At 39.9% G+C, this 22,070-nt stretch overlaps 2 protein-coding genes across 10 annotated transcripts in view; one reads left to right on the top strand and one right to left on the bottom strand.

Annotated features, from left to right (window-relative positions):
* Nucleotides 1–4,516: 4,516 nt before the first annotated feature.
* Nucleotides 4,517–11,905, bottom strand: cartl (cocaine- and amphetamine-regulated transcript-like). 9 transcript variants are annotated; one of them, XM_088334103.1, is made up of 6 exons: nt 11,341–11,905; nt 7,870–7,973; nt 7,625–7,803; nt 6,984–7,049; nt 6,415–6,489; nt 4,517–4,846 (listed from the first exon to the last, which is right to left on the bottom strand). In XM_088334103.1, exons 3-6 carry the CDS (start codon nt 7,760–7,762, stop codon nt 4,739–4,741), a joined length of 387 nt encoding a protein of 128 aa, XP_088190229.1. In that variant the 5' UTR covers nt 7,763–7,803; nt 7,870–7,973; nt 11,341–11,905; the 3' UTR covers nt 4,517–4,738. The 9 variants fall into 9 exon arrangements, with proteins under 9 accessions (XP_088190229.1, XP_088190230.1, XP_088190232.1 ...); XM_088334104.1 differs by lacking the exon at nt 11,341–11,905 and adding an exon at nt 9,539–10,265; XM_088334106.1 differs by lacking the exon at nt 11,341–11,905 and adding an exon at nt 10,025–10,265.
* The window catches only part of iqgap1 (IQ motif containing GTPase activating protein 1), a 61,807-nt gene continuing 51,116 nt past the window's right edge, over nt 11,380–22,070 (top strand). Inside the window, exons 1-2 of the mRNA XM_088334098.1 lie at nt 11,380–11,691; nt 15,032–15,134. Coding sequence (XP_088190224.1) covers nt 11,646–11,691; nt 15,032–15,134 — 149 coding nt within the window. The 5' untranslated portion in view covers nt 11,380–11,645. The remainder of the gene's footprint in view (nt 11,692–15,031; nt 15,135–22,070) is intronic.

Genomic DNA, 22,070 nt, shown 5'->3' with positions numbered 1-22,070 from the left:
GACCAGTGGAATATGTGCGCCGAGGAAGATCACAACTTATGAGTGTAAACATACCGTCATTGTGCAGTTTGTACAATATAAGTTCATGATGCAGCTTCCATGTTATAAACAAACGGGCATATTGCTGGGATGTATGAAATGAGGGAGCGTGGAACGGCGTCATCGTGATAAAGTTTCCTTCCAACAATGAGAAAGACAACTTAGATGTCACTACCAAGGAGGAAGAAGCAGATGGTCTACCGTGATTTTTTTTTTGGTTTGGTTTGAACAAATTTATTGACACTAAAAACAGAAAACAATCATGACAATCTCAACAGCAATTAAGCACATTCACAATATTATATTCCAATATTACGTTTTTAACAGCAAACACAAAGTGAGGTTTGAACAAACCTTCTCGAAAATCAAACATATTCACAATTTCATTATATAACATCTTTGTTAGTGTCAATAGATCCGTCCAGGCCAAAGTCGATTGTCCTCGGTCTGAACAAATCCACTGACACCAACAGCAGCAAAACACAGCCATCAAGCATATTCACAATTTTTTTATATTTGACAATATGACGTGACGATATGACGTTTTAACATTTTTTCCTGACATTTTCAACATCAATTAAACAACTTCAGAGTTATTTTCTTTTAACAGTAGTTAACCAGCGTGTAAAATACTAACTTTTTTTTTATGCGAGCGTCTGGTTAGTAGCGTGAGGCTACCTCCCAAAGGAACGGTTTAGGATGAAAGTTATATTATTATTATTAAAGCTTTGAAAACTCTCTCGATGTACCGTCTTTCTTTGTAAATATGTGTAATATGTATTTGCAACTGTATATTTTTGTAACATATTTATTTGTATTTATTTGAGACACTTATTCTGCACGAGCAAATTAAAAAAGAGGGGCGGAGCAAACCCAGGCTGATGGGAAAGTGGAGACCGGTAAAGGTGAGTTTTTGTGGACACGGCGGACAATAATGGATATATATTTTTCCCACCCTTACCTTTGGAAATATACACGTTTTCTCCTTGGATTACTATCAACAGGCAACCAGAATCTGCAGGTCTGCAACAAATTTTAAGTACCTATAGCAATTTACATTCATTTTGGCGGCTGTGATTTTTGGACTGTGTGCTTCAATGAAGGACATTTAGTTTCAATCGCGGGACTTGAAGTTTGGCTTGGATTAATTTCGTGTTTATTTGATGTGGGTGCATGCGGCTTATATACAGGTGTGGCTTGTGTATGGTTTTCCCCTTAAAATGTCATGGGTGTGGCTTATAATCAGGTGCGCTTTATAGTCCGGAATTTACGGTATACAGTCTATGCGTTTGTTACTAGTTATGTAAACGATTAATTCATTCATTTAGTGATACAAAAATGCAAAATCTGATCCCAGTCACATTATTCCTCATATGTAGGTCTGGGAAAAAAAGTGGATGAGGCTATGCACCATTAAAGACATAAAAACATATGAAAGAATATGATTTTGCACATAAATTCCTGTAAAAAAATCACCTTTCACTGCTTACCATTATTATATTTGAGAAAATGACAATGACCCTAAATTTAAGCATTGTATTGATTGCTTTAATTGGCAATACAGTATAGGTTATTGTTGGGACCCCATGTCGTGAGGCGTATTCATTCTAATTTTAATAAACCTATGCATAAATGAAAACCAAAAGTATTTGTTTTGGTTTCTGCCTTCTCATTCAGGAACCACCCTTTCTCAAATACTTGAATAGCAGCGGCTGCCGTATTTCCTTTTTATGCATATCGTGTTTCACCTCTTCATATGTATGAGGAAGTGTTGCCCACTGGCCTCTGTAAACCACTTTGGCATCGTTTTAAGGTAAACATAGATGAAAAATTTACTTTACCTCTTGATTTGTGTGACATAATATATATATATAAAAGGTCCTTACACAAAATTGATGTCAGTTCTAGAAATCAACATATGTAAAATACTTATCCGTGAAATGATTCATTGCATTTTATATCACTATATATAACTCTTTGGGTGTGGACTGATTGAACATGCTAACAATTCCCCTTTCAAAAAGCCCGTTATTTTGTTATTTATATTACAGAAAACATTTAGCATGAGAGAAAACTGCTTGAGGCTGCTTCTTTTCTCAATTTCTTAAATAAAATCACACAAAGCAAACCTTCTTAAAGTCATCATATGGTGAAGTCGGTATGAGTAAAGTTTTCAACATAAATATTGACACATGTTAATTGTTTTTGTGATACATAGGCCACTGGTTCAAAATCTATTTGACTTAGGGACCCACCATTCCACCGTAATGAAAAGTTGCGACCCAAATCAATTAAAAAAAAAGAAAAATCAATATCTCAAATGTCCAATGATTGGGCAATTTAAAAAAGAGATCGTAAAATATAAATTTTAAAAAATGGAAAACCAAAATTATTTCATTAACCGATTATACGTACATATGAGGATACATTGCAAATAAGTGACTGCTTTAGAATAGCCACATACTAAGGGAAATTCAAAATATGAATTAAATCAATTTACCTAAACATCAATGATTATGTATGTCATGAGTAAAGATGAATGAACTGGTAAAAAGCTAAAAATATAACATTTTTAAACCATTTACTGTTCCTTCCAGGAGCGCTCATACACCATTTTCATATTTAGCAATAGTTTCCATCTTTGACGCGATTATTGTTGGCACTGTTTATCATTTTTCCTTCCCACTTTCTTCGGACCCAATAACATAGGCAGAAATTTTTTTTTCAAGAAAATCCCAATATAATCAGATGTGGTCACTCTCAAATGCGCTGATTGAATGGACAGGTAGAAGAGAAGCAGTGCACTGTCCCCATCTACTTTTAAGGAGTCCAATTGACGCCCCGAATTTTTATCTTCTTAGCATTATTTTGCCAGAGAAAAGGCCCGCGACCCCCTTTTGGGTCCCAATCCACCAGTTGAGAAACATGGACTTGAGCAATACACATGTACAAGACTTTTGAAATCTGAGAAATGGCTCATTGACTTTTGTGACATCAATAATGACTGGGGATGGAGGAGGGATGGTGGATGTGAGTAAGCCAATTGGTATTCCCGACCCTGGCAATTCTGGTGTTCTGGGCAAAATTATTTTTAATTGTTTTTAATTGCCATTTACTGTTTAAATTTGCATATAAAGTGAGTCCTTGCAGTACACCCCCACTGGCATGTGGTTCTTTTAGCAATCCGCTTATTCGACTGTCCAAAGATTGGGTCCTACCGGGGGCGCTGTACTTTTTTTAAACATTCATGCTATAAACAAATATCACAGTTCAAGGTTCACGGATCCTTTAACCGCCTGGGCCACCGAGGCGCCACTGAAGACTCTGGACATCTTTCTGCACTGCTGATGGTTCCTGGCCTGTTTTGGGTTGTGGCAAAGTTGGCACCACCACAAACACATATAAGGAAGGATACAACTTGTTGAAGAAGCAGACTAACCGTTTTTTCATTTGCAAATCACTGTCATGAATGATTCTTTTGAAATTACTTTTTATCTGAAATAGAATTGAGGTGGATGTGTCTCATTTATGTTAATCCAATAAAATTGAGGTTCATCGTAAAACCATTGTAATTTTCATAGGTATTGTCCATGTTTGTACCTTTAACCAAATGAAATTGAAGAGAAGCCTGATCTCATGTGGTACCAGTGGCTGGCGGGTTGGCTAACTGTTTCACAAAGTGTGATTGTGCCTAAATGTGTGCCATTACTGACCTGGGGACGGGCAATCCAGGGAATAGTCTGTCCAGTTGTTGCATAGTAATTTGAAAGATTCTGCATTAGACTTAACTAGTCAATTTTAGGCAGATCTATTCATCTCACTTAATGGGAATTGATCTCATGCTAACAACATCTAAGAAGCCAGCTGCCTTCGCAATGTATACAATATATATGTTTTTCTTATGTAATTTCCGTAGTTGTTCAATTATATTGTGAACAATGCTGTTTGGCCAAGTGAATGAAATAAACATCAGTATTTTACCATTATTACTAAAATGTTAATTTTGATAGCTTATTAAAATGTGCCACAGAATACGTAGTCATGATTGCACGTGTTTTCCAGTATTTTTGTTTTATTCTTGAATCATCACAACACTATTTTGATCATAACATTATACATTTAGTTGTAATATATGCACCTTATGCTTATGATCGGACATTTTGTTGATGGTTGTTTGGGAAGGACTTTGTCCTGTTAACAAGCCCAAAATATTCTGCGTATTTCTACTTAAACTGAACTGCTCTCTTCAGCCCTTGTTTCTTCGTCCAAAATCACACCCCGGATGTTTAATTGGGCATGCGCAAACAAACTGCCCACCATCTTACACTTGCCAAATTAGTGCAAGTTCATGTCTAATATGCAACCCACAACTATACAAGAGCCTCTGATGTTCGGGAGTGTGCGAAATAAAATAAGGACAAAAATATTTACAGCGTGTGTGACATCTGTACTGAGTTTATATCAATACACAAATTACCAAAGTTTATAAATTTGTTTATTGAATGTGACTTAGTAGCATGCTAAAGCCTGGTGGACACGCACCATCAACTCATGCAGGACATCTGACTTCTGCTTTACGAACACAAAAACATTTGCATGGCATACTGTAAAATATGGCACTGAAGGCTGACGACAAAAATAAGACTTGTGGTTTTGTGCACATCCTTGTTGCATACATGACTTTCTAATTCTAAGTAGTTCAGATGCACTTGAGCAAGTAGGAATTGCAGTTTGCTCCTCTTCCGCAGTCGCAGAGCTTTCCGATTCGTGGCCCGAATTTCATCGCACACCGGTCACCCATGCCACACTGAAAAGGTAAACACACAAGTGTAAAAGATAGCACCCAAAACCACATAATATATGTAATATAAGTAAACTTTGCACCGTGCAATTTGGTGAGAATAGGGGATTCGGGACATGAATGAATGAAGCAAGCAACTAATGCTCATCAGATTCATTTTATTTGTTTGTACTTTGTTGTCCCTTTTAAAAATGCAAGTTTATTTGATCATGTTTTTTTTTCAATTTTTCACATCAGTATTTCTTTTAAAAAATGAAGTATGAGCTATTAAATAATGCATACTGTAGTTTTAATAAACGCACATACAGTACTCTATTATGTAACAATTCATGTATTTTTGTCATGATTACTCATGACTTTCACCTGTGCCCGCTCATTTGGCGCCAGCTGCTGCTGGCTACCTGATTAGTTCCCCGTCCTACTTAAACTCAGTCCTTTCACTTGCCTGTTGTCAGTCCGCCAGTGAAGCTCTGTTTTCACAAGGCAAGCATTTTTAACTCTGACTCCCGTCAGTCCCGTTTTGTCACCCGTTTTCCACCCGTCCGTTCCTGACTCCCCCGTTTGTCTCCTGCTACGACCCATTTTTTGACCCCGGCCACGTTTCGATCTCCCATCCCGGCTAACGACCTGTTTTTCCGTCCAACTATGTTACGATCTCCCGCTCCGGAAGATCCACTTACGCATTCGGAACACAATCAGACCCCGCGAGCGACTTGCTTCCCGCGTCCAGCACCAGAGCACCGGATCGCTGGCGCTGCCTTTCCCCTATATTTCAATAAACTTGTGAGTAACGTTACACGATCGGGTCTACCATTTGTTCTGGCTGTGACCATTTTTGCTTATTTCAAACAAAATTGATTTAGAGTGTTTTACCACTAAGAAGGGCCAAAGTAAATACTGTACCCTTCCAATTTTTGCTATTCAGCGTGTGTTGTTTTTTAGTCGTTTTGAGGTTTCAAGTCATTTTAGAAAAATTTGGGGGTGGTTTTTCAGTTGTTTTTGGGTAGTTTTGTGGTAGTTTTTCCAAGTAGTTTTTTGTTGATGTTGATGTTTAGTTGTTTTTTAGTCGGTTTTCTTTTTTTTGGTCTATTTTCATTTTTCGGTCATTTTGGAGCTGTTTTTTGCTTCAATTCTGATAACCATGGAAACTAGTCCTATCCATTTCATGCGGGGGAACAAACCCCCACGGAAAAAAAAAACGGGATGGACCCTGACTGGCTGTGTTTGCCCAAAACACACCACAGGAAGTGGTGCCCCGACGTTCTTGCGGTTAAGGGATACGTGAACCATAAACCATAAACTTGTTTCAAGAAAGACCAAGTACAGCCTATGTTTCATTGTACTTCAGCTAATTTCATATGGGAACTAATCAATGTTACTCTAAAACCAAGGCCAGAATGTCTGTTTACTTTAGCTTTTAATTAGGTTGAGCGACTTATTGGTTTAATTAGCGATAGTGGAGTGATGAATGAAAGGCACAGCACAAAATGAACATCGACTACATGGTTGCTACATTACAGTCAGCCTTTCATTACAGGGCTCATTTGCTTGACTTTGTCAATACGGTGCCTTACCAGTGGGATGCTGCCTCTCTTCTCTATGGAAAACCGATCGTGCATCCTGCCCAGCAAAACATCCAGTGCCTCGACCTGATCGGTAACAGAAAACAAGGTGACTTCATGTCAAAAATGGCTCAAAGTACAGTTAAAACAGATCATGATATCACATCCTACACAATAAAGGAGAAGAGACTCAATATTGCAGATCATTCCAATGCATTAGTATTATTATTGTGTTCTGAAATGTCACTGTTAATATTGTTTGTATCGTTTTATTCAGGCACAGAAAATACAAGAAAAAACAGCATCAATTTTTAATTAACAAAAGACAGCAATAAACTGTTTGCACAAACAGCTGTACAATATAATAATATACTACTTAAACATATGCTAAAGGGAGCAGGCTGAAGCTGAAGTTTTTAAGTGCCTTACCTTGTTTCATTTTTTTAAATATATCTACAAATTTTTATATTTCATTTTACCCAATAGACCAAGAAGTATTTACAATGGTTATATTTAAAGGCGGAACGGCACCGCAGTGGTTAGCGCTTGTGTGGCAGAGTTCTGAGGCCATGAGATCAAACCTTCCTGTGTGGAGTTTGCATGTTCTTGCCGTGCTTGTGTGGGTTTCCTCCGGGCACTCCGGTTTCCTCCCACATTTCAAAAACATGCATGTCAAGTTTATTTGCATGTCCAAGTTGTCCCTAGGTGTGAATGAGCTAGCGAGTTCTATCTCTGTGTGCCTAGCGACTGGCTGGCAACCAGTTCAGGGTGTCCCCTGCCCACTGCCCGAAGATAGCTGGGATGGGCTCCAGCACCCCCGCGACCCTACTGAGGATAAACAGCACAGATAATGGATGGATGGACATTTAACTGGCTGTTTTTTAACGATAAAAAATGAGCAGAAGGGGTAAGAAGAAGAATGCAGTGGTATTGAATATATATTAATAGCTTTTTCCCACCATGAACAATATTTTTATGGAAATCTGTTCATATTTTTAAATTCACATTTTCTGCACTTTGCATGCATTTAGAAAAAAAGTTATATCATTTTCAATGGAATCTTTTGTTTTAAAGAAATTGCTCATCCAGCCCTTTTCAAGTGAGGAATGATTTGTCTGTTTTCAAAATTCACACTTTGAAAATGAACCATAATTATTGTAATGTTATACTGCAGATGATAAAAATAAGCAATGAAAAAAGGGCAAAGGCAATGTAGACTGACCAAGTCTCGGTCTGTGTCCAGCTCGCTTCTGTCTCCTTCCAAGTCTTCAAGCGACACTTCCTGGGAGGTCTGTCCGTGACACAAGAGGACCAGAAGGCTGATGGCGAGCAAGCCGTGGAAAACGGCAGAACTCTTCATGCTTCTGCTCTGTTGGGTGGAGGCGGAGGAGCAGCGAGGTCCTCACGAGAGAGAAGATGCAATAAGTGGAGGGGCAGGAGGGTAAGGAGAGCCGTGGACAGCTTTACTTGATACTGTCCACTGGTGGGATTCCTGCCCTCTTTTAAAGACGTTTGTGGCCCCGCCCGAAAGGCCACTGCGGCAGGCTCAAGTCAAGTGTGCTGCCTTGAGGCTTTGGAGAATGGGAAGGGAATTAAGCTCTGGAAAATAGCATCGTGATCCCAAACAGCGCTCACTGTAAATACTTGACACATGTAAAATGAATACATCTTAAAATACAAATATTACTTCTACAAATAATAAGAATAAAATTGATGATGATAATAATGATTCAAAGGCGAGTGTTACCATGTATCAGTATCGGTGCGGAGACAAAACTTTTTCAAGGTATTTACTTAAAAAGAAATGAGTGAAGTTTTCTGAGGAATAGGAATTTTATGCACTGTACTTATGGTAGTGGTGGGCTGTCAGAGCCTGCAAAGCCTACTCTGCTGGCCTAAAACATATCTGACTCATGTGATGTTTAATACATTCTGTCCATCAATACTTGTGTTTCTGTAGTGCCGTGGTTAGCACATTTGTCTAACCTGCAAAACTTCCCCGGTTCGAGACTGCGTGGAAATGTTTGTTGGCCTGGAGAGTGGTGGGTGTCACCAGGCTGTACTTGCTTAAGACACACCACAGGAAATGGTGCCCTATGATCCAAGTGGTTCAGGGATACTCACCCCATCATGTTGGTTAGATTCCAAGTTGGCCTCTGAGAGCCTGCTTAACCACTAGGCTCATAGGGGAACCATTTCCCTTGGTGTGTCTTGGTTAAGTACAGCCTTGTTGCGGCTATCATTCTCCAGGCCAACAAATGTTTTCACCTGGTCTCGAACCTGGGACCTTTTGCGAGTGTGCTAATCACTGCACTGTGGAAACTTAACATGTAGTGCTTTTGAATCCTTTAATGACTACGGGTTGTAGGGGCACCATTTCCTTTGTGTAGCTTGGGCAAGCTATGCTTCCACCCCTTTCTTTCTCTCCTTTTTGCTTTCTTTCTTTCCATAATTTTAATCTTTTACTTCCTTTTATCCATGCTTTTTCTTTTTCTTTTTTTCTTTTTCTCTCTTTTTCCTTTTTCTTTTTGTTTTTACTCTTCTTTCTTTGTTTCTTTTTCCTTTTTTTCTTGATTTTTTTTTATTTGTTTCCTCACTTCTTTCCTTTTTCTTGTTTTTGTCTTACTTACTTTTTGTCTTAATGTTTCTTCTGTTTTCTTTCTCAGCGAAAAGCTAGGCAAAAATAGCAAAAATAATTCTTTTTAATCAGTCAGTTTTGAGTCTCAATAACTTGTATTCTTCCTTGTGCTTTTTAGAACTTATTTTTAGTTGCGTTAGACCATACAGCAACATGTTGAAGTGTCATTGGGTAAGACACTGAATCCCCAATGCCTCTGACAGCAGGTAATTGCCTTGCATGGCGGACACTGCTATCGGTGTGTGAGTGTGTGTGAATGGGTAAGTGTGTTAAGTGCTTTGGGAGGTCTTCATTGACTTGAAAAGCGCTATATAAATGCAGACCATTTACATTTACATTGAATGAAATCCAAAACGCTTCACTTTAGTCACTTTGTCTTCAAGGTAATAAAATCCATATCTCAATTATGTATTGTATTTGTGTTTGGCCACGCTTAACATGGGTAAACAAACTTTATCTGTGTTATTTTGTGGTGTGAAATGGGGGGTTTTAACTCACAATTTCAGGGAATTATAGACATCAACTGTTAAGGAGTTTTCAGTTGATTTTTCTTTTCTTAGCATTGTTTTGCCAAGGGTGCCATGGTGGTTGGGAGGATATCGTGCAGAACCACAATGTGGAGGTCCAGGGTTCGATTCCAACTACCACAGGCTCCCAGTGCTTGCATGGTATCCCCCAGACACTCCAGTTTCCTCCCACATTCCAAAAACATGCACGTCAGGTCAATCGGCCGGTGTGAATGAGCGAGGGAGTTGTTGGTCTCTGTGTGCCCTGCGACTGGCTGGTGATCAGTTCAGGGTGTCCCCTGCCCGGTGCCCGAAGATAGCTCGGATGGGCTCCAGCATCTCCATGACTCTGGTGAGGATAAGCGGTGCAGAAAATGGATGGATGTTTTACCAAAGCAAAGGCCCTCGACCCACCAGTTGAGAAACACTGGTATAAGGGCCACCTTGACATTCTTCACCTTAATTCTCAGTCACATACCTGTCAACCTGTATGTTTTTGCCATACAAAGTATGTTTATTATGAATTTTAAGACACATACGACGTACAAGAAAATCTGTACGGAAAAATGCAAATGTCTCAATTATGGTTACCATCCGGGTATACACCGACTATGACGAAACGGCAGATCAATCACGTCAGTTTGCCGCGGTATCTCTTATCCTCTGTATCGTTTTTTCGTTGCAAACGAAGCGAGCGGTTTGATGCTACTGTGCGCATCTGTCTGCCGCTGTAGTGCCTAATTTCGACTCCCCTGCAAAATCCCCCCCCCCTCGCGTGAACGCGTATTCTGCTGCGCTTCCGACAATAGTTTTTTTGATTTAATAAGCTTATTATATAGAATACGATTGCGATTGCCGGAAGCGCATCAGAATGCACGTTCAAACGAGGGGGGGGGGATTTTGCAGGGGGGTCGAAACTAGGCACTACACCAGAAGACTACTCAACAGCTGCACAAGTGATGTTTTGCCATTTCATCGCAAAGCACAACATACCTCCAACAGTTGCCGATCACTTCACAAGGCTTTAATACGCTTCTGTCCCTGTTAAATAGCCTTTTTGCAATTTAAAATACAAACATTAATGGTTGATATTGTGGTTTGGTTTACAAAATAGAAATGCCAACTATTTTTTCCTCCCAAAAAAATGTATTTACAAATCTAAATTCAAAGTGTTATTAATGGATATTTTAGTTACGCTGATAACAATTGTTCCTGATTTTTTAAATGTTATTTTATTATTAAGAATATGTACAGAATGATATAACGAAACACGTGTACAATATAACATGTTAAACCACATAAATAAACAGGTTTGAAAAAAAAATAAGGTGTAAGATTTTTGTATTTTGTAAGGGAAAATACGACAGTTTGTAGGGGCACGGGGCCCTGGAGCTTGACAGGTATGTAGACATGCTGAACAAATTAATAAAGCCACCACAAAAAACAGACAGGCGACTTTCCAATCTTCTGAAGCTGAGCAATGATTTGTAGGGGTACACCAAAACCTTGTCTTTTGCAACCAAATCTAAGTTATAACCAGGGAGAAGGAACTTCACAGACAATTCGGAATTATTTAATATCCAATAATGGGGTGAGTATCCCTGAACCACTAGGGTCAGAGGAGCACCATTTCCTGTGGTGTGTGTTGGGCAAGTCCTGCCTGGTGGTGCCCATCCCTCTCCACACGGTCTCAAACTAGGCACATTTTGCGTGTTAGGCGAACATGCTTAACCCCTGCATAACTGACCGAAACCATTTTCGACATGAAGAAGACATATAACCCACGGCTCCTACCTACAGCAGCCAGTAGGGGTCGCTGCGTCATCAATTTCGGCGCGGAAGAGCTTGGCAAGAACTCCGTTTCCTGAAACGCATACTTTTGGATTAGGAAGAACACACCCAGTGACACAAGTTAGGTTTGAAGAAAAAAAGAAGTTTCGACTCCAAGTGTGCACTGGAGGAATAAGCGGGCCGAAAGGTCCTTGTCGATTTTCTTTCGCTTGAACTGGTTTGCTTCTCCTCCTGGGTGGGCTGTGTGTTGTCTTTGGAGTTCAACTCAAGAAGGGACAGAAAAGGTGGACGTTTGTCAGAAGACGAAGATGTCAACTTCAGAAGAGACAGACGGGCCGCGGCCGAGATATGGCTGTAAGTTGTCACTCTTGCTTTTTTTCCTGTTTTGAGCGCCTTTTTTGCGTACCATTGCACGGAAGCTTCTTCGGTCTTCTTGGATACAAAACAACGAACACTGAAAGAAAGCGTCTTTCATCCATACGATCTCACACCTTAGCTCGGTGTGATTTTTTTGGGGGGGAGAAAAATTGTTACACATTTCCGTGTTTGCTTTCAATAATCGAGGCGTTGGAAGACAGGGAAGCCTTATTTTTTTCCTTGGCTAGTAATCTCTACTGTCCTATATCCTACTTTACTCAAATGACGCGAATGTTCCATACTTCAGTGATATTCAACCATTTGAAATCTTTTCCCCCCACCAAATATTCAAAACCAGCCCAAATCTTTTCTTAGGTGGAAAATGTTAAGACAAATACAACATTAAAAACGTCTGTATAAGTGCATGGGTTTGGTCTTGGCATTGACTGGAAACCAGTTTTTAGATGAGCACATAATATTGATTGATTGATTGACATTTTTCTTGGTTAGTACGGCTGCTTGAAATCCTTGAAAATTCTGGAATTTTAATGCTGTGTTTTCAAGGACTGTACGTGCTTGTGTTCTGGGTGAAGTGTTTGTAAATGCCAGGAATTGTTACAGTGTTTCTCAACAAGTTGGCTTAAAAATGACACAGACACGCCTATTCTGTTGCCTCCTTTTACCATTGCATTTCATATCCAAGTTCAAAGAATATTAACCCTTGGATGCATAGGTGGGCTCAAAACTTATCCATCCATCCATCCATCCATTATCTGCACCGCTTACCCTCAGTAGGGTCGCGGTGGTGTTGGAGCCCATCCCAGCTATCTTCGGGCAGTGGGCAGGGGACACCCTGAACCGGTTGCCAGCCAGTCGCAGGGCACACAGGGACAGACAACTCGCTTGCTCATTCACACATAGGGACAATTTTGGACCGGCCAATTAACCTGACATGCACGTTTTTGGAATGTGGGAGGAAACCGGAGCGCCCGGAGGAAACCCACACAAGCACGGGGAACATGCAAACTCCACACAGGAGGTTTGATATCATGACCTCAGAACTGTGCCGCACATGCGCTAACCACTGCGCCAAGTCATTTTTATTTGTATAGCCCTAAATCACGAAGAGTCTCAAAGGACTGTAAATCAGTAAATTGTTTTACCTCTAATTCTCAACCCAACTCATGGAGGAGTGGATGTACTGTTCGCTCATGGATCCAAGGTTTAAGCAAAAATGATTCGATACTGAACATATGTCATTAATTATTTTGAATCATATTAGAAAAAAAGTTTCATTTTTACTTTTGTTACCAGAATTAAAAAAATATATATAATTCAATCAGTAGAGTTCATAACTTATTTAATATTGATAATAGTAATAGTTATAATGTGAATACTGTGAATGCTTTTTTATATTGAGTTTAGACATTTTGTACTGTGTAGATTTTATTCACATACCCCCACGGGTACACGGACTGCCATTTTAAAATCACTCATTGGGGCACCATTTCCCGTTTTTTAGGTTGGGGTTTGCTCTCCCACACGAAACCGGTTGCCAGGGTTACCAATAGCAGGAGAAGCAAGTCAATTTTATAAGTATAGCCCTTAAGGCAAAAGGGAGAAAAGAAGAAAAAACGATAATGAAGGAAGACAAAGGTATTAAAAGGCTCCAAGAATCAAAATAATACAAGGGAAATAAGAAAAAAAGAAAGAAAAAGTAGGGAAAAAAATAAATAAACAAGAGGAAAAATGCAAGAAAAAAAAGCTTGGGAAAAAATACACAAAAGAAGAAAAAAATCTAATCTCATCTCATTAGCTGCACCGCTTATCCTCAGTAGGGTCGCGGGGGTGCTGGAGCCCATCCCAGCAATCATCGGGCAGTGGGCAGGTGAACTGGTTGCCAGCCAATCGCAGAGCACACAGGGACAGACAACTCGCTCATTCACACCTAGGGACAATTTGGACCTGAAATGCATGTCTTTGGAATGTGGGAGGAAACCGGAGTGCCCGGAGGAAACCCACGCAAGTACGGGGAGAGCATACAAACTCCGCACAGGAAGTCCGGTAGCTGGATTTGAACCCACACAGGAGGTTCCCAAGACCTTAAAACTGTGCCGCACATGCGCTAACCACTGCGCCGCCGTGCTGCCCAGAAGAAAAAATGAAAAAGACAAAAAAAAGCTGGTCCTTTTACAATATAAATTCCTCACAGATGCCTATCATTTAATTTAGCTGCCATATAACTTCATGTTCATCCTTTCCTCTCAGTGGAACTTTTTGAATCTAGACTTTACACTTACTGTATATTCTATAGCTTATGAATGACCTATATTTTATGTTGACAATTCTTCATTTTCCTCATGTTGAGGTTTTTGAGTTTTTCCTTGCCCTCATTTAGGTTTAGATCAGGAGATCGTTTAATAATAGTCTGTTGTTTACTGATCTGACTCAAACACTGCACCTTCATCATCTGCCCGCTTTGAGACTGGGAGGTTCGGGTTCGCGCCCCGGCCGAGTCATTCCTAAGACTTAAAAAGTGGTCGGCGGCGCCCTCTCTTGGCTGCGGCTGCATCGGGTCAGATGCAATCGACATTTCGTTCTGTGTACATTGTTACACAGAATGACAATACAAGGAAATTATTATTATTATTATTATTATTATCTGGTCGCCGTTGTTGTCTGTGTAAAACAATGAGCCGGATCTCCGCGTTGATGGGAAGTGGCCCTAACAAGTACGTCTGCTGCAGCGAATTGCAGCGCATTTTGCCCTCAAAGCCTTCTGGTGCCTGACTAAAAATCAAATGGCAGTGTCAATTGATCTCTGTGTACAGAATTGCCTTTGTTGGTTTTGAACAGGAACTGTCAGCTGTTGATGTGGCCTGTGATAAAATCCAGGTCTACCTATGACAAGAGGATGAAAAGGGCCTCAGTACTACTTGCATGCCTTTGCACATTACCTCTCCATAATTAGGCAACACTTCTGCATTGAGGACCCTCCCACAGTTGACAACACAATCATTCGATACATGGCCTTTTCGCCTAACTAAGCACAAGAGAATAACCACACCAGACAGCTAGTTTAAATTCCCACGCGTTACTGTTAACCAGCTCCATGATGACAAATCGGTGTGCCTTTCTTCCTTTGTTAATTCCCTCACTGTGGTTGCAGATAAGGCCGCAAACTGTTTTGGAGACATTAGCCAAGCAGTAAAGCTGAGGAAATATCGACTAAACTCATGTGAAATTATTCACAGATGTTTTCAGTTTGTGTGTTTTGTAACCAAACAAATGCAAATCTGCTTTTGTTTTTCAACACATCTTTTTCCTCATGTTCCAGCTGTGCTGGATGTGGTGGAGCGACTCACAGCGGAGGAGATGGACGAGAGGCGGCAGCAGAATATGGCCTACGAGTATCTGTGTCATCTCGAAGAGGCAAAAAGGTGAAAGCTGCAAATATGGTTATTAAGAAACTGTTTTAACATGCTTTGAGGTTTCTTTCCTTTGGAGGGTACAAATATCCTGCAACTTCACTATGTGAAATGGTTCCACCCTCAAAATGTTGGCTTTTCATCTGTTTTCCTTATCTATTCCTCGTCTCTGTTACTAAACGAAGTGCATGCAGTACACCATTAGCTATCATGGAGATTGGTTGTTAAGATAAGCCTTAATTTTTTCTCTAAACAAAATTTCCAACCTGGCTAGAAAAGGATACGGTGTAGATTTGTTGATGTTGTCTGAAAATTTAAGAGATCTTTTAGGTTCTTAAAATCCTTGACTACCCTTGAATTTTAATGTTGTGTTTTCAAGGGTTGAAGAGTGCTTGAATTTTATATAAATTGCTTGAAAAGGGATTACCACTTGTGAGGCCCCTTCCCAAGGTTTCTCTTTTTCCTCACGCTGAGGTTTTGAGTTGTTCCTTGCCCGCATATTGGTTTAAGATCAGGTGATTGTGACAATTGTAATTGTCCTTTGAGACATTTTTGTGATTAAGGGCTATATAAATAAATGTGACTCGACTTGACTTGAACATTCTTGATATTGTTGCTATGATTTACAACATGTCTGCTGAAAAATGACACAGAGACTGCTCTTTGGTGGCTACGCTTTGCCATTGCATTTCTTCCTCTGTGATTAACGGCTACTTACATTAGTTTGTACGGCATTGTTATATGAAGCATCATCGCCCCTGACAGGTTGCGCTCAATGGCATAGGTGCATGCTACACTTAAACAGGGCACTATGAAATTTGTATTAGTGCAAGGATTACGCATCATTTATGGACATATTCTATTTGTTGTGTTTTCAAGGTTTGAAAAGTGCTTACATTTTGGGTGAAGTGCTTGTCTATGCTTGAAATTGTTGCAATGTTCTTCAGCAGTCTGACTGGATAGACACGAATGAAGAAACAAAACAAGTTTGCTTGAAAATGATGGCGACACTGCTCTCTGGTGGCTTCGCTTTGCCATTGCATTTATTCATTTCTTGTGATTAACAGCCTCTTGCGTTAGTTTGTATGGCGTTGTCATGTGAAGTGTCATTGTAGAGGCAGAATGGCAGAATTCATGTCCGTTCATACCAGCCGTTTAACGAAAAAATAAGTTCACGTTGATAGTAACAACTCGATTAAGCACAAGGTATGTGCAAGCAGCAAGAAAGCGACTTATTTTCAGTGATTGAAGTCAACAGAAAAAAACCTTCTTTTAATCGGCGCAACACATTGATTGTGCGAGTCACTTTGTGGCACTTTTGACTGTTACTCTTTCGCTTCGTATACATCGCCGGTCCATATTGGATAAGTAACGAGTAAAATACCTTTTTATGCCTGCAAGTTAAAATGAGAGAAAATAGCTGTTCAGACGACCAGTTCGTGTTTACATAGCTTAGTTCACACATATGTTTAACTTTAGAAGAATTGGCTTTCCTTGGCTTGCAACCACTTTAAATGTATCATTAGTGTTGGTGGGATCAATAGTAATAATAACAAAAATAATAATAATGATTATGACAATTATTGAATAATTATTGTTATTAACAATATAATAATGTATAATTTATTCTTTGAATGGTACTGAAAAAAATTGGAAAAATGGCTTTCAAAGTCCTTAAAAAGTTCCTGAATTTGGCCATTAAAAGGTGTACGAACCATGAAATTTAAAAGGTGCCACTGTTTATGCCAGGTGAGGCTTTCTCTTCTATTTGCCCACACATATTTTCACGAGCGAGTGTTAACAGCTGAGCATGTTTGATTTAGGTCCCTTAGGGATAGACCGCGGCACCAGCGGGCTCGTAGATTTAAAAGAGGAAGAATTGTATGAGACAGGAAGTGACTCAGTCCCCCGTTGATTTTTGTATTTTCCACTGTTGCCAGAGAAATGTGACGTTGTCATAGCAACAGGTTCCGGTGTGAGGGCTGAGGTCCACGTTGCTTCAGAAGAGAAGTCTCTCTTTGAAAGTAGATAAATGCATGTATGTAAATGTAAATCGTCATTCTGAACTTATCATCTGACTTTCATTTTCTGGAATTTCTGAGTGATAAATCATCAGAGTTTTTTTCATAGTTTTAAAATGTCCTCGGAGGTTATCTTTAACATAGCTTTTTCACAACACACCCACACTTGTCGTTCCATGCTATGACAGACTTTCTCCTCTTTAATCAACACACAACATTGGAAGAATTTTCACATTTTTAAAAAAAGAAAAGTGAAAAAAAGAAAAACGTTTTGGCCGACTATTATAATGTTTTCCTCTCTGTCTCACTGATCGGGCCAAAGAAAAATTCAGCCCGACCCAACCTAAGTCGCTGATATATAAACCCGAACCCGCCCAAACCCAAAAGAATTAACTTGATTTTATAAACGAGCCCGCAATAAACCCGAAGCTTTACTGTGCGTTGCGGCTGGACTACGCAGCTTGGGGTTTACCTGGGTCTGAATCCTTCAAATCAAGTGTGCAGTACAAGTGCAGCGCCTCAATGAATAGTTTGGTGTTGACGTGCGCATGTCGGTGAAGTGCAGCGAACGAAAGTAAAACTGAACAAAATGGCACTGAAAAGAAAATCAAATTCTGCAGATTACAAGCTGCTAATTGTAAAATATTTGTCCAAAAGCGGAAAGAAAGATTGTTAAGCTTGTAAGCTATTGGCAAGAAGCAGAAATTACTTCTGACATAGTGGAAGTGGAAGCAGGAAGTCGCGCGTCTTTTACCCCAACACTGAGGAGGAAGAATTCTTTGGATTAAATGATTTGGAGTTAAACTTTTTGTTTCATAAGTATTTTATTTATCCAAATAATTATTGGAGTAAAAGTAAGTACATGTTGTGTAGATCCTCCATAAAGGGGTGGGGGGAACGCAAGAGAAGTAGCCTGACCGGCTCGCCTTAATGATTTACATTTCAAACCCGAGCCCAGGATCTTACCACTACACTGTATACATCCAAAACTCTAAATTCAATGTCAAAACTCGTAGTTTGGAAGTGGGGCCCGCACAATTAACAAAAATCTTATCTATATCGCAATGTGACGTAGTGCAATTGTGTAATCGCTAGACACTGGGTTTTTTTTTCCAATGATTTATAGTTTGGTATTTGAGTGATAGAGCGTTTTGCCAACCAGAATTGTCGCAGTTCGGGTTTAAACAGCGCCGGCCAATCAGAGGCAAGTTTGTGTTGAGTGGGCATGACTGTCTGTGTGTGTGACTCTAATAGGCTTGGTTATGCTTTCAGTCAAACAGCCGGGGGAACAACTGGCCACCAGAAAAAACTTGACAACTCGTAGCTTTAGCAGCGCATAATATTGAAAATAAAAGTAATTAAATCAGAATCTGGGGTAAGTCAGAAAGGTGCAAAATGGTTCGTTATTGCTACGGATGGCAAACTGAAGCCCCATAAAGCAGTGAAGCCCTCAAGGGAAATGCTCCACAGTCACGTATGGGCTTCAAGATGATCCATTACCTCAACTATGCCATCATGTGGACAGAAAAGTAAATAACATGCTTGTGTAACATACGCTCAAGTGAAAAAGGAGTTAAAGTAAAGTGATAATTAGTTTTATTTAAAAACAATATATTTTCCGAAGTTTTTGGACCCTGGCGGTTTTTTTTTTTTTTTGGCAGAGAGTTTCACCCGCTTTTGAAAATCTCTTTCACAAGATAAACATGTAGCAGGGGTGCATAGCTGTGTGATAGCAAATTTGTAAAGAATTTGAAGTGCATATTTCTGTAATTCCCAGTGCAGACAGAGACTTTCAACACTCGGGGCGTTTTTTTGCTGCATTTATTTCGAACCACACTCAAAGCTAGTGGATCATTTCTTGAATCAGTCACGTGGTTCACCCGCTTCTTGGAGTTCAAACGTCACCACTTACATCATCAACACACACCTCGACTCGCTGTTCATGTTCCTTAAATTTGAAATACTCTGCACACTCTATAGGGATCTGAGCCGAGGAGCATATCACTAGTAATCGCATCTGGGAATCGACTGAGGTGGCGTCGGGGAAGCCACCCTTGCCCGAGCCTGGCTAGTCCAACTACTGATCCATTACTCATAAAACGATTGGCCTGGAGTTACACCTCGTGGTACTCTTTAATAATCGCTTTGTTTTTATTTACAGAACTATAGTTGTTATTTAGTTTACAGTCGTATATGCTCAGTCGTAATGAGGTCATCTCGGTAATTTCGACCCTTGTACCTGCTAGTTACTTACATCGATTGAGGAATCAAAAAGTAAATAATGGTCTGCAGACAGCAACCATGGCAAAGCACCCCAAAAATGCACTGTTTTCTTAAGGTTTAAGAATGTCACTATGATTAAATACTCACAAAAAACATGCGTAGCAGAGAAAATGCACTTTTCTTTTCAAATCAAAAATCACATCAAAATTGCAAGACTGGTCTGAACAAATCAGCTTTTTTTCCCCGAAATCATGTTGCACTATTTTGAAGTGTAACCAAAGTTATGTTGAAATTTCCACTTATGACACCCCTTCATAAAAAACCCCAAGGGTCAAACTTACCTCGAGATGGCGTTCCTACTGACTAAGAGTATACGAATGTAACAAAATGCCAACAATATATCTACAAATATAAACAGAGTTGCAGTTAAATGAATGGTCTTTATTGTCATTATACAAGATTACAATACAATTTAAGGGCTTCTCCTTTCAGTGTAAGAAAACGATTTAGAGAGCGGCTGGTTAGCTGCACACTAGCATTGGGTATCCTCGAAAACAGCCATGTCCCTGTGATAAACAAAATACAACCGTCACGAATGTGGCGGTTTCCCACAAGTTGTAGCCCCATGTCATTCGTTTCATGGGTAATGGATCTGGCATTGGTGAGAAACAAGCTCGGCAGGGGTGGTTTATTACGTAGCCATAGCAGTAGGCTGGACCTGCAGCGCGGCTATTGCTTTCTCTCCTGATGCCGCATCAGTCCCTTTCCAGAACCTATAACAATCTAAAGACCACCCGCTGGTGATCAGCATTTCTTTGCGCTCTTTCGACTTTTCTCAGAGTCGGATATAATTGATGAATTTATTTTATTTTATTTTATAGCTGTTGCCATGCTTCTCTGGTTTGTTTGGGGGCCACATTGACTTGTGCGGCCACCCCGCTGTGTGACTGATATCCTCCACCAGCCTATCGCAGTCACATCACACACACATACAACCTGCCGCCGTGATAACATTTGCTGTATTCTGTCTGCTGCGCTCATGTGGCTTTAGCAGCAGACTTTCATGACATTTCATGACCCTGCATCGCAGCCTAATTACAAGGCGCGCCCTAAATCAATAAAACAATTCCACTTATTAAATTGATAGAATCAATGGACTGTGCTGTTTTAACCAAATATAGTAGAATTATTCATATTTTAAAAAAACAACAGACACAAATACTTGAAAAACCAAAACGACTTCAAGTGATAATATTCTTTCTAGTGCTTAAGTAGCTGCATTTTTATGGAAACACTACACTTCAGTGTTTTTGTACCCAAGATAATAAAATCCATAATTCTCTCATAAATCATCTTATATGTCCTCTGCTGCATCACGGGGTGTGGCCATGATCAACGTTTCTAAAAAACTTTATCTGCCTTTCTTTGTGGCTGGAAATGGTGGGTTTCAACTGGCCTTCGCAGGTAAATATCGCCATCTACTATTTAGGAGTTTACATGACCCTCAGGTATTTTGTTCTTTACTTAGCATTATTTTGCCAATACAAAGGCCCGCAACCAATTGAAAACAGGTCAGTAACCAAATTTTGGGAAACACTGCCCTAACCACTGCACATAGACCGCTCGGATTGGCTCTACGATCCACGAGACACTAGTGAGGACAAGTGGTTGGAAAAAGAATGATTTACATACATTTAATGTAATGTAAACTGCCATTGAAGTAAGTTTTTACCTTCTACAAAAACTAAAAAAAAGTGTTTGGCAAAGCAAAAGGCATAATCTGACTGAGCTCTCAAAAGACAGTACAGCAGTACAGAATTTCAACTCTTTTGGTCCGCTGCTAAAGCCACATGAGCGCAGTCTCAGCTGGAAGCAAATGTGAAAAGCTGTAAAAACAGAAACTAAAGTGTGCCTGAGGTCAGAATCAGGTACAACTGCACATCAGGTGGAAATGAGGGAGAGTGGTATGTGAGGGGGTAAACAGAGCTGACACAATGGCTTTATCAGACGGACAAGTTCCGTAACCAGTCTTAAAAAACACAAAGATTTTTCCTAGGTAATCATTCAAGCCAGAAGTGTAACTTCTAAGGTTGCACAACCAGCTAAAAATCAGAGTTTGGTTTGTTTCTGTCTGCCAGAATCAGAATCAATCTACAGTGGCGCTAACCAAATGAGCTTTTCCTGACCTATTAAAGATCTAATTATTTTTTTTAAAAGGGAATTTATTGTTTTTTAAGGTATCCCACAATACAGTGGAACCTCAGTTTTCGAACGCCTCTCAGTTCGCACAAATCGGTGCTCGACCAAAAATTTCGAGAAATTCTTGCTTGCTGTTCGGTCAAAAAAATCGGTCTTCGAACGCCGGTAATGTGTGAGTGAGATGCTGAGCGGCGCACAGGTGTAGATGGCCCCCACCCCTCGTGACCAACTTTTATCACGTGTTTTACAAAGTATGTGTTTCACCTGGTGCTGTTAGAAGGGGCCAGAAGTATGTCACTCAGCTTTACCGGAAACTTCAGTGTTTACATTGACAGTTGGTGCCCCCTTCTAACCGCACCGGGTGAAACACATACATTGTAACAACGTGCACACGTGCCTCTTTTTTTTGCTTTTGACATCGAGGAACGGGGTAAGAAATCCTATTCATAATTCTTTTCTTTATCCTTTTTTATTTTTACACGTTCATATTAGCGTAATCTTTCGT

Source organism: Urocampus carinirostris, chromosome 4, assembly GCF_059441175.1.
Source record: "Urocampus carinirostris isolate Australia breed hairy pipefish chromosome 4, RoL_Ucar_1.0, whole genome shotgun sequence".
Classification (NCBI taxonomy): Eukaryota; Metazoa; Chordata; class Actinopteri; order Syngnathiformes; family Syngnathidae; genus Urocampus; species Urocampus carinirostris.
This window is presented reverse-complemented; position numbering and strand designations above follow the sequence as displayed.

What these genes read in the sequence shown, in the direction of transcription:
- cartl (XM_088334103.1), bottom strand. Translation starts at nt 7,762, where the DNA reads ATGAAGAGTTCTGCCGTTTTCCACGGCTTGCTCGCCATCAGCCTTCTG. An exon ending in TGGACACAGACCGAGACTTG is followed by an intron (nt 7,050 to 7,624) that starts GTCAGTCTACAT and finishes GAAATGTGGGAG; the next exon opens with GAAACCGGAGTGCCCGGAGG. An exon ending in AGAGAGGCAGCATCCCACTG is followed by an intron (nt 4,847 to 6,414) that starts GTAAGGCACCGT and finishes TTACCTTTTCAG; the next exon opens with TGTGGCATGGGTGACCGGTG.